The sequence below is a fragment of the Chanodichthys erythropterus genome, chromosome 12 (assembly GCF_024489055.1).
Source record: "Chanodichthys erythropterus isolate Z2021 chromosome 12, ASM2448905v1, whole genome shotgun sequence".
NCBI classification, from domain to species: domain Eukaryota; kingdom Metazoa; phylum Chordata; class Actinopteri; order Cypriniformes; family Xenocyprididae; genus Chanodichthys; species Chanodichthys erythropterus.
In genome coordinates this window covers 17,459,187-17,472,204 of record NC_090232.1, presented here as the reverse complement: position 1 = coordinate 17,472,204, position 13,018 = coordinate 17,459,187, and the positions used below count along the sequence as shown (strand labels likewise).

Sequence of the window (13,018 nt, the reverse complement as noted above, 5' to 3'; positions counted from 1 at the left end):
AAGAAACATAAGTGTTCTGTTGTGGGATGTAATCATGAACATAGTAGTTTTCACTTACTTCCGACGTCAGAGCCACTGAAAACACAGTGGATGGATTTTATTTACGAAGGAAAGCCGCCACTCAAAATTCCAAAATACGTTTATGTTTGCGCGAATCATTTTTTGACTGACTGTTTTGAGAACGAGGGTCAATTCAAAGCAGGTCTTGCTTCAAAGTTAATCCTCAAGTGTGGATCGTTGCCTAATGTTCGCGATCCAACGTCACCTCCAGAAGAAGTAAGTGTATTTAACGTTAATGTTTTTTGAGCAAATAGTCATTTCAGTCGATGTCAGCCAATTCAATAACAAATGCGTCTAAAGTTGTTGTCGTCGTCGTAGAATGTCTGTGTATATAATTTAAACCTTGTTTGTATAGTGTGTATCTAACGTACTTAGCAAACGTTATCACAGTATTTGTGTTTGTAGTTTCAAAAAATTGCGCGAACGTTATCACAGTGTGTGTGTGTGTGTGTGTGTGTGTGTGTGTGTGTGTGTGTGTGTGTTGCACATCCATAATTGCAAAGGGGACGCGATTAAAACTCTATAAGTACATAAATGTATCAAATAACCATTCAGAGACGTCCTGCTCCATTCTCAATTGTGTTTCTTCTGCCGGAGTCTCTTCATCATCTGGGTCTGATTCCGGTTCAAACATGTACGGCTGAATGCCATACAAAACAGCGGGTCTCTCACTCTCAGCCATTCTGCTTTTACCGACTGTTTATTGCCATAGGTATGCAAGTTACGCCCTCATCCAAAGGCAGGGCGGGGGTATGCAGCTCATTTATATTTAAGGTGGTACACACCAAAACAGCTCTTTTTAAAACAGGCCCCAAAAATGACATTTTCAAATGGTTATAATAAATTAACTGTGGGGTATTTTGTGCTGAAACTTCACAAATACATTCTGGGGACACCCAAGACCAATATTACATCTTGTAAAAAGGGGCATAATATGTGCCCTTTAAAAGATGTAATATAAGTCTAAGGTGTCCCCTGAATGTGTCTGTGAAGTTTCAGCTCAAAATACCCCATAGATTTTTTTTAATTCATTTTTTTAACTGCCTATTTTGGGGCATCATTATAAATGAGCCGATTCAGGGTACGCGGCCCCTTTAAATCTGGTGCTCAACGCCCCAAGAGCTCGCGCTTGCCTTAAACAACATAAAAAAAGTTCACACAGCTAATATAACCCACAAAATGGATCTTTACAAAGTGTTCGTCATGCAGCATGTTTAATTGTGTATAAGTACAGTGTCTATTTTGATGTTTACATTGATTCTGAATGAGTTTGAGGCTGTGCTCTGTGGCTAACGGCTAATGCTACACTGTTGGAGAGATTTATAAAGAATGAAGTTGTGTTTATGAATTATACAGACTGCAAGTGTTTAAAAATGAAAATGTCGACGGCTCGTCTCAGTGAATACAGTAAGAAACTATGGTAACGTTAACCACATTTAACATTACATTAGCAACATGTTAACGAAACATTTAGAAAGACAATTTATAAATAACACTAAAAATATTATGTTATCGTGAATCATGTCAGTTATTATTGCTCCATCTGCCATTTTTCGCTATTGTCCTTGCTTGCTTACCTAGTCTGATGTTTCAGCTGTGCAGATCCAGACGTGTAATCCCTTTCATAATGTTGGGAACATGGGCTGGCATATGCAAATATTGGGGGCGTACACCCCGACTGTTACGTAACAGTCAGTGTTATGTTGAGATTCGCCTGTTCTTCAAAAGGTCTTTTAAACAAATGAGATTTATATAAGAAGGAGGAAACAATGGAGTCTGAGACACACTGTATGTCTTTTCCATGTACTGAACTCTTGTTATTTAACTATGCCAAGGTAAATTCAATTTTTGAATCAAGGGCACCTTTAATCATCTTACAGGTTGAGATTCAGAGGAGCAAGCTGGTCCAAATAAACTGGACATTGATCCATATTTTAAGACCAAGCGTTTTGTGAAAACTCCTGGAGGTTTGAGAAGCGGTCATCGGTAAAATGACAGGAAAACAACAAAAGGCTGTACTGCTGTTGTATTGTTGAAAAAAATAATTTTCCCTGGCATCTACGTGCGCAATAAGTGGGCGGGCAATATGCTAATGTTTGGTTGTGACATCACAACAAAACGGCTTGGGATTCGTTTTACAAACGCCTCATTTAATTGACTCAGAGTCGACTCTTACTTTAAAAGACAATAACTTTTTATACAATGTACTTTCAGATTTAAAACATTGCAGTTTTCATTCACTTAATTCACGTAATTTTCAAAAATCCATAATGGGGGCACTTTAATATAATATTTCACAATATTACTGTTTGGACTAGTAATCTGATTTATCATAACTAGTAGACACAATTTTGTCTGTGTATCGAACTATGTAGAATCCAATTGTAAAGAGCAAGGGTCATGACAGGCCGCCTAGGGAGCCCATTTAGTACCCATCATGGTGCCAAGAGAATGTGCTTATGTGTGTTAGTGAGTGATCACAGGTGGCAGCTCCAGCAGAGAGCGCAGTGGATTAGATGCCAGCTAGAGAGAAAAAGAGCAGCTAATTCAAAGAAATGGAACACGTGAAGTGCACATCACACACTTGGCTTCCACACACACACACGCACAAATACACCTACAGCATATGGAAGGTCTGAGAGTCTCCATATTAAGCAAAACCATATTATAAAGAAAATAATAACTAAAGTGTTTGCTCAGTGCTCAGTTCTTGGTAGGTGATAATGCTTTCAAGAATTCAGATAGCCGCATCATTATTATACTGCCTGCAATGTATAGGCATCACTGTTACTTTAGCTCATGTTTAGGGTTAAGGATTTGCATAAACCCCTAACCTTAAGCAATAAAGTTCAGCACATACCTTGTTCTACACCATTTGTGTTACTGACATGAATGATAGAAGAAAACTGCTGCATGCTGAGGATAAGTGTCCTAATACTTTTTTAGGATTTCTGCCTGTCGGTGGGTTAAAAACAAAATCTTAGTCTTATGACTCAGGTGCCTACTAAAATATACATAGTGCCCAGAATATCATAGAGACTTGAGACCAGTAAGCAACCACCTAGCAACCATTAACTTTGAATGATGAATATTTTTCATTAACTTTGAATGATGGCTTCACAAAGCCTTGTTGGACTTGATTTTGTCCAAGAGGAATTAATTGGATCGTTAGGTCATTGTGGTTTGCCTTTGCTGTGATCCCAGGTGAGTGACAGGTTGTCCTGCCCTCACACCAGTAAACATGTCATGAGAAGAGAAGAGAAGAGAAGAGAAGAGAAGAGAAGAGAAGAGAAGAGAAGAGAAGAGAAGAGAAGAGAAGAGAAGAGAAGAGGAGTTTTAAGTTATTTTGATTACAGATTACGAGGGCACATGGATTTTAAAAAATAATTATGACATGAATTGTTAAATTTATAATAAATACTGCAATATTCAATTTAAAAAATGTCAATTTTGATTTCATGGTGACTTTAAAAGAATTTTAAAAGCCTTTAAAAAGTTTAACATTTTGCAGGCCTTAATGACGTTGAATTTCTTTAGTAAATTCTAATCCTTTAATTTCCATTCCAATTTAACTTCCTGTGGAGCATAGTCAATTTAAATGCAAACTCATGAACTGAAAGGGAGACAATTCTTAAAAAGTGAATTTTGTCCAATTTCAGGCTTAGTATTTAATTCAAGACACACAAATCTAGTTTTTAGTATTATATTTATCTGTTAATATGTCCTTCATTTCATGATCCAGACACTTTTAAACTCAGTAATTTCAAGTTAAATGAAATATCAAATTCACTTTAAAACTGCATTCTTTCATTGGCACAGAAAACTATTTGAAATGATTAAAATGTTTTCACAGCACAATCAATTCATGACTATGGTGTTGGTTATTGGTTCAGGGTACAGCAAGGCAATATTCAACATACACACCCCACCATCAACACACAAGGGTTCAGCTCAATAGGACAAGACCATCTTTAGTGCATCTTAGAAGGTAAAAGACCACTGGGTGACCAACAGGTTTACACAACATACAACCAATTTTTTTTTTTTTTTTTTTTTTGCATAGGACTGTTCAGCAAATGCACTCTAGTCTAGGCAATCCAACAACATACTGATGTTTGCAACAAATGTCCAAAATGTGTTCATTCAATGGCTAAATTATTTGTGGATAATGCAGCCAAAATATACTGAAGATAGCTGTGCTTAACCAGACATTTATACAACATGACCAAATGTCACACTTGAGTAACCAAACGAAGAGAGGATCTATAGCAGTACTCCACACAAGATAAGAATCTACACAGGGGAACTGTGGAAAACACGTAACAGGGGTACAACGCAAGACAAAGAACTGAAGTTCTGAGGGCTATATATACACAGGCAAACAAAAGGAGCTCAATGAAACGCAGGTGAACTTAGTGACTAACAGGCACCCATTAGGAAACTAGGCCAATTAACAATGACAGGGAATATCCTTGCACCGTAACAGTCCAACTGAGGAGGGAGGGTGGGGGCTCTGGAGGACGTGAAGCAGAAGAGAAGGTGCTGGGAGAAACCAGGGCAGTGATGATGGTGGGAGGAGCCAGGGAGAAGAGCAGAGCAGTAGTAGCCAGACAGGGACCCCATGGCGGAGTCGAGGGAGGGAGGAGCCATGGTCAAGACTTGGCTAACACCAGGGGGGAAGACTGACGGAGACTGAACCGATGGAGGTGGAGACCCACGCAGAGATGAGGAGCCAATGAGACCACACAACACAGATGGTTCGGGAGAGAGGCAGAGCCACAGTGATGAGCATCTGAGGGGGAGCCAGGGTGCCAGAGGACTGAGGCAGAGCCAGTAGGATTAAGGAACGAGGCGAAGCTGAAGGGAAGGCGGAGCCTGATGGAGCCGAAGGGGTGGAGGGACAAAGCGCAGCTGAAGGCCTGGAAGTCCATGGCACATGCAGAACACAGTCTAACCAAGGCAGAGCCAGAGAGACGAGGGAGCCTGGTGGAGCCGCAAGGACAATGGTCCCAGGTAGAGCCGGTGGAGGGAGGAGCCAAGGTGGAGCCACCTGCTCGACGAGCCAAGGTGGAGTAATGGGCTCGGTGGCTAGAGGCAGAGCCAGGGATCCTCTTGCCAAGGCAGACCTGGTGACTAGAAGAACTGAGGCATATCCATGCAGCATAGTGGAGTAAACAAACGAGAAGCTGAGGAGCTGAAGGGAACCAGCAGGACAGATGGAATGGATAGATTTGAAAGGGGAGGTGTGAGGGGGAGGCTGTGTGGGACCATAGGAGATGCAGGAGTCTTGGAGCTGGGCAGGACCAGCAGAGATACTGGAGACTTGGAGCTGGACAGGATCAGCAGAGACACAAGAGACCTGGACTTATTTTCTCTTCTAAATCCTCATATAATTCCACAGAAACCTTGCACAGTTCACCCTCAGCGACGGGAGTATGGATGGGGCTCCAATCCCTTCCCTCGAACTCCAAGATGACACCCACTGGTACAGAACATGTTGCTGGCTCACGTACCCGATCAGACATAATGTTGGACTTGGGCTCCAGGACGAAGTATGGCTCATGTGTTGGCTCTGGCACTCTTCACAGTTGGCTCTGCGGTGAACCCAGGCATAATGTCCATGTTGGGTGTTGTTGGTGGCTGGCTGGAGTGGGGCTGGCATTGTACTCATCCACAAGGCAGACAGTCATAGGGTAGTAATTGTTCGCAAGCACCCCTGCCACAAAAGCAGGAAATGAGGATCTTTATAGGGCAAGCATGGTCCGCTCATTGAGGCAAGTATAGTAAAACACAGATAGAGCAGTCTGAATATTGTCAGGCATACCAGGTCTAAAAAATTCCTTGTGTGGTCCTCAAGTGCACAATCCTCTTGGTCAAGGCAGAGAAGTTGTACTGCAGGTAGATCCATCCTTTAAATTTGTTCTAGGTCTTGCATTTCTGTCAAAGAGTTGAGTCACCAAATAAAAAGGAGAGGGATCTATAGCAGTACATTTTTTAATAAACACAAAACAATGAAGATAATCCAAACAAGAGAAGATCTACACAGGGGAACTCTGGAGAACAGAGATACAATGCAAGACAAAGAACTGAACAGACTCAGGGCTATATTATACACACAGGCAAACAAAAGGAGCTAAATGAAACACAGGTGAACTTATTTGTTGACAGGCACACACTAGGAAACTAGGTCATTTAACAACTGCTGCATCCCAATTCGCCTACTTATACTATACCCTAAAAGTATGTACTCTTTTTGTAATGAAAATGTACATACTTTTGAATGTGTAGCAGTAAAGTAGACAAACTTTGGGACAAATTATCATGTCATTAAACTCTGTCGCATAGTTACAAGCATCCTGCCACTGAAAACTGGCCTGTCAATCATCTTGTCACTGTTAAAATCCTCCACATTCCACTTCATTTAATTTCCTACTGTATTGGAGAGAAAAGTTGTTGCATGTTGATCTGCCAGTCATGGGTTTTTCATGCAGAGAACTTTTCTTATGTGTTTGCATAATGATGCATTTAAAAGTGAATGGCCTAACAGATCTTTATAGAAGTCCACATTGTTGTTGCAGATGAAATATATCACAGATAACTGTAAATACATATTTTTATCAGTTTAAATTTTAATTATTATTCACTCAAAACCCTTTTATCTAAACCTCTCTACTTAACCATTGTTCATGCACACCCGCCATGTTTGAAGTTTTTTAACACTCTTTTACACGTTTTACATAGCGCAATGGGTTGTGCACAATATTAGCCGTTATAGTGTGCACAGACACAGACACCCACCATGCTTGTAGTTTTTTTAACACTATTGGTGTTTGTAGTTCTGATCCGAATCCTCCTCCAAACCGCAATGGGTTGTGGGCAATATTAGCCGTTATAGTGTGCATTTATCCACACTTTGACAATCTACTGGAAATAGATGACCATCTGGGGACTTTTAGCATACTCTTTTCAACATTCTCAGCTTTGGAACACACTTATTGTACATAATATTTAGGATGGACATTATGCACATTGGGACGCAGGGATTTACAGGGAACACAGGCAAACAGGAACAGGGAAAACCAAACTAAAACACCATGAATCTAAGCCAAAACAGAACTACACATTACACTAATGAGTTTGCTTTAGTTTTTCATGCTGTTTAGGGGGCAAGTTTATCTGAAATAGTTGATATCAACTGTGGGAATTGATATAGAGATATAACTCAAAAACAAATTGTAATTTACAATTCTGCTCATGGAGTAAGTATACTACTAAGTGTCTAAAACAAAACTCTAAATATATTTCAGATTTGATGCCACAAACCTGGAAATATAATGATTAGCTGGCAAATCTAATGATTAGTTGCTCAAAAGGATTGGAGCTGGTGATTTTAGCCAGCATTTTCGTGTGTGATTTGCATCAGGCGATCAGCGAATGAACTATGTATGTGCCATCTGTGCATCATACATCTAATAAATGTGCTGGATATTACAAACATTCACACAGCTGAAACAAATGCATACATGCTGAAGCAATGTGATAGAAGAGATATCAAATTGCATATCACACTGCAAATGTGATATTTGATTTACAAGATACTTGAAAGAAATGTCAATGACCCTGGTGAGGCTGAAATATATGTAACACTGTCTTACGGTTCTATTTATAGCAGCAATTTCTTTTCCAATACAACACAGTCCAGCTCCTGCTCTAGGCTATATTTCTGTTTACATAAGATTCAGTTTTTTATCCTCACTTCTGTAAATTAAAGCTGGAGGATTTGCTTACATTGGTACTTAAATCTCACAGATTTATGCAAACTAAATATTAGAAATCTTATTGCAGGACAATATTCACAACTGACAAATGGACCCCAATCTAAACAGTTAACCCTAATGAAAATGTACCATTGCCCCACAGAATCCATCAAAATACCAATAGTATTTTCAGACTATAGTAACCACATGGAAAACCATGGATGGCTACCTCTACCTTCAACGTAACTAATTGCTATGAAACAAACTATGGTATTTGTTATGAAAACTCCACATACATTACATATTCTCTATGTTAAATGTAATCACATGTAATGCGTACTTGCCTCATTCTCTTTACTCTTGTCTCTATTCCGGCTGGAGCTGTTGGCATTCTCCTTAGTGATGGGTACAACCGATATCTGATGCACAGGCATGCTAGCAGTGCTCAGGACTGCGGGATACCTCGCTGCCTTCAGCCCACCAAAGACAACGGACTCACATCATCCTGTGGGTCGGCATGGAAACAAAGAATATGACCCGCTCCAGAGCTCGTATCCGTGCTCCTACAGAGAAATGCATGAAATCAGGTTAAGTATCCAGATTGAGATCTTAGACTTCAGCTGCAACAGAGGGAAACATCCAAAGAGCTGGTTGTCACATCCCCCCCAAAAAAGCTTAAGCCAACCTCTCTCGTTCTACCTGTGTGATCTGTGACAGGGAGAGAGAGACAGACAGCAAGAGCTCATTTAAATTCTACTCTACCTGAGAAATGCAGTGATGTGTGTGCATCTGTTAACCTGACCTGTAAACAAGTTGCTGAGAGGACTTAGGGGTTATTTTAGCTCCAAATCTCCTCCCTCCAGGAGCAGCGTGGGATGGAGCAGCAAGCTAATCAGCTTACAACCCTAGGGGCTTCACAACCTCGGCTACTGGAAAACACACACATGCTCACACGAACATAGGAGGACACACTGGATCAAACAAACTAGCTGGTAACATTTAAACTGTTAAACATTTCATTCATACAAACAGTTGAGAAGAGCTTGTATAGACTCATTATGCAGCAAAACTAAATTCTACTGGAAGGACTAGTGTATTAACAACAGACAACCAATCGTAAATGAAACAATGGTTGCCTCATTAAATATTCATGAGCTTTTTGCAACTGCAGAAACTCACTTATCTACAACCCCAAATCAAGAAAAGTTGGGAGATTTTGTAAAACACAATAACATCAAGAAGCTGTGATCTGTTAATTCTCTTGAACCTTTATTTAACTGACAAAAGCACCTATTGGTGATAGGTGAGGGTATCGTGACTGGGTATAAAAAGAGCATCCACCAAAGACTCGGTTTTGCAAGCAAAGATGGGTCATGGCTCATCTTTTGTGCCAGATTTCATGAGAGAATTGTCAAACCATTCAAAAGTCACATTACAAATTCCACTTGCAAAACTGCAATTAGTATCCTCAATTAGTATCCTCAATTCCCAAATGATTAAAAAGTGTAATTACAAGGAAAGGTGACGTGACACAATGGAAAACATGCCTCTGTCCCAAATTTTTTTGAGTGTGTTGCAGCTATCAAAATCAAAATTTGTTTAAATTTACGAAATACAATTAATTTGGCCAGTGAAAATCTTTTCTTTATGCTTTTGGCAGTTAAATAAAGGTTAATAAGAGAATTAACAAATCACAGATTTTATTGTTTTACCAAATCTCCCAACTTTTCTTGATTTGGGGTTGTACTACTATTCAACATTTTGAACACTTACTCCTTATTTTACTTAAAATATTCTACATTTTAGAATAATAGTGAAGTCATCATTCCTAAGTATGGGAATTATGTATGTGGACAAATCAGACCATTTTAACAGACCAAAATTACCTTAGCATTTTACTTATGCAAATAAGAATATTAAACTATGGTTTAAAAAAATGTACAGTGTGAATCTTAGAACCTGACTACCTATGACTGATTCAAGTATCCTTGAAAAGGGTTGTCAAAATGTGGTGGCTTTTTCTGGACTTTGGCGATTAACTTCTCCACAATGTCATCTGCCATTTTAAATGCTCAAATGGATTCTGATTGGCTGTCAGTGTTTTATCATTCAACAGCAGGAAAAAAATTGTTCTGAAAGTGATCCCAACGATATTGTTTCTCTATATCGTTATCGTTATAGCTGTGGTGTGGATATTTAGAATGATTTTTAGAACTATTTCTTTATCATTATCTTTATACTTATCGTTCTTGGGCCCCGTTTACACTTTGCGTTTTAAAATGCACAAGTTTTGCTACATTTACGCCTGTCGTTTATACTACACCAGTGTTTTCGAACGTCGAAAATTGAGACTTTCGAAAACGCAGCAGAGCCCGTTTTAGTTTGAAAACGCCGGGGTTGCGTTTCAATGTAAACATACCAAAACGGAGACTTTTGAAAACGATGGCGTGGCTGCCCACATTCGCTCTGCGTATCCTTGACGACCGTGTAAACAATAACAAGGAGACTGGACTGCAATCTTTGCTGGCTTTGTTGTAATTTTTTAGCTGCCAATGTGCAGATAAACTGCATTTTTTTTAAATACTGCAGCTACCAATGTGTGCAAGAGGCAATTGTTTACACTTGCACACTCATGCCCAGTGTGCATAAACGGTCATGTGACATGCATTTTCGGCCATGTAGTGTAGACGGAGATCGTTTCTGAAACACTGTGGAAACGCCAGTGTAGATAAGGATCGTTTTCATTTTAAAACGCTGTTTTAAAACAAAAACGCACTAGTGTAAATGGGGCCTTAGTCTGTTTTCATTAGTTTCTGTTGTCTTTTGTTTAGTTTCCTGACACTATTAGTTACTATGCAGATTCATTAATGATCACAGGTGTTTTTCATTATTTCCCTCATTTGCTTTGTATTTAAGTTTCAGTCTTTTCAGTGTTCATTTGTCCATTCACATTGTGCTTTGGTTGTGTTTATTTGCCTGTGTTCTTTGGATATACCTTCTGAGTGGATTATTAAAGACTTTTAACATATTCTTCCTTCATTGTCTGTTTCCTGCAACCGAGTGTGACAGCATGTGAGTTATGTGAAAGGGATAATAATTTTTTCATTTATTTAAAAGCATTGTTTTTGGTCATCCAAAATTTGATAAAATAAATCTTATTTTTAATCTAATGATTTTATTCTAATGATAACATACTTCTTAATATAGGCCTACAATTATATCCTGAAAAAAGAGAAGCCAGATCCATCTACAGACTATTTTCAAGTTCTAAATAAAGTGTGTTCACTCTTTCTCCTGGGAACTCAGGAAAGTAAAGGTCTTCAGATTCAATTGAAAGTTACAGGCATGGGTGAGAGCAAGGACTGTGCACCGCTGATAAATGTGCTATAGGCCAACTAACTCTATAAACTTCTAGTAAGAACACTTAATCTGTTCTTCTTACCACCACAAAAGCTCATCTGTAAAACAAGGTGTTTATCCAAAATAAACAAAACAATTTTTTTAAATGTAATATTTTAGTATGAATGGTAATTAAGGATGAGAGTGAGTTAAAGATGAGAATAGAGATATTTTGATATAAGATTTGAAACATGAATACATTACCTGGCAATCATGTATGAAAAGTGTGGGGATTAATTGGCACATGAAGATTAACATAAAAAAAATTGATAACTGATAAATGAAAACAAAGAATGTAAGACTGGTTCAAATAAACACAGAAATCATGCCTTAATGATATTAACCATCAAAGTATTATCTATTACAAATTTGTGTTGAGTGTTTGGTTGAAAAAATACAATTCCACAACACAAATTTAGCCATGCTTTATCAAAATTAAGGAAATACCTTGTGACGTGAATGAGCTTTAAGAGCTATACAGTCAGTCATTGCTCTGTGAAGGATGGTGAGTTAGCTTGCATAAGAGTATTTTGAATTTCTGACCAATTTTATCAAATAAAATGAATTGTAAATTGTATGTAGCCTGCTTAATACTATGATGTTAAGTAAACAACCAGCAAGAAATAAATTAATATATTTAAATGTACACAGAGTCTCATCAATTTTAAATAAACTTTTTATTGTCAAATATATGGCCTAATTCATGAGCCAAAATGTGCTCATTCCCCTTGTGGTGGTGTATGTTCCTAAACTTAGATTTATGCAACACTTTATTCAGTCATGTAATATTTTACTAATGAAAAATCTAAAACCTTAGTGAATTACTAGTATGATGTTTTCAAATCTCTTCTGAACGTTTTTTCTTTTTTTCAGAGACAGGTGTAATATCAAACAAAAGAAAGAGAACATAAGAATAAATCCTAATGGTCAATCTTTTGAGTTTTCCTGGAAAAACAAAATATCCTGATCTGAGCTGAGCCTGTTGATCCTGTTGAGGCTGGCCAGCAGATCTTCCAAAATCTTGTTGCTTCTCTGGTTTAACCAGCAGGACCACCCTGGCCAACTAGCTCAAAAAAGATCAAGCTGGTCAGCTACAACCAAAACAGACTAGCCAGCATAAAGCAGCATTAACCAATAAAGACATCTGGTATTCTCACCAAGGAAATACTAGTGGGGTCAAACTGAATAGTCAAGTATATTTATGCGAGACAAGTGGTATCCATAGTATGTTTTCCATGCTATGGAAGTCAATGGTGCCCCACAACTGTTTTGTTACAAACATTCTTCAAAATATCTTCCTTTGTGTTCAGCAGCACAAATAAATTTATACAGGTTTGGAACTTGAGGCTAAGTAAATGATGACATTTTTGGGTGAACTATCGCTTTAAACTCTACTTGCATTTGTATCTGGTATCCAGGGTAGAACCGAAGTTAGTTAATCGCACCATGCAATATGAGCCACTCATTGTGGTTACCCCCTCATCGTATTACATTATCGACTGTATACAAACAAGTGCACACGCACAACCTAATAAAAACTAATGTACAGCACCAGTGACTTCAATGTGGATGCCTGTTTGTGCGGCAGTCCATGTAAGTAAGTGGTTTTATAAGTAAATATGTGTATTTTGCATCCCTGGTCATGTGTTGTTGTAATCCAAACATTTGTACAAGTGCTGGAGTGTTTTGATTTCGGCAGTGTTGCTAATTTAAATCTGTCCAGTTTGAGCTCAGATGAACAAGATGATGTCAGTGGTGTTGCTATAGTATTTCTGCCGCAGTGGTGCTGAGGTATCAGCGAT

The 13,018-nt window shown here is 38.6% G+C and overlaps 1 protein-coding gene across 1 annotated transcript in view; it reads right to left on the bottom strand.

The window, feature by feature from the left end:
- The window catches only part of marchf1 (membrane-associated ring finger (C3HC4) 1), a 36,183-nt gene extending 27,932 nt beyond the window's left edge, over nt 1-8,251 (bottom strand). Inside the window, exon 1 of the mRNA XM_067404580.1 lies at nt 8,162-8,251. Within this exon, the coding sequence (XP_067260681.1) occupies nt 8,162-8,251 (90 nt within the window). The remainder of the gene's footprint in view (nt 1-8,161) is intronic.
- Nucleotides 8,252-13,018: the final 4,767 nt, after the last annotated feature.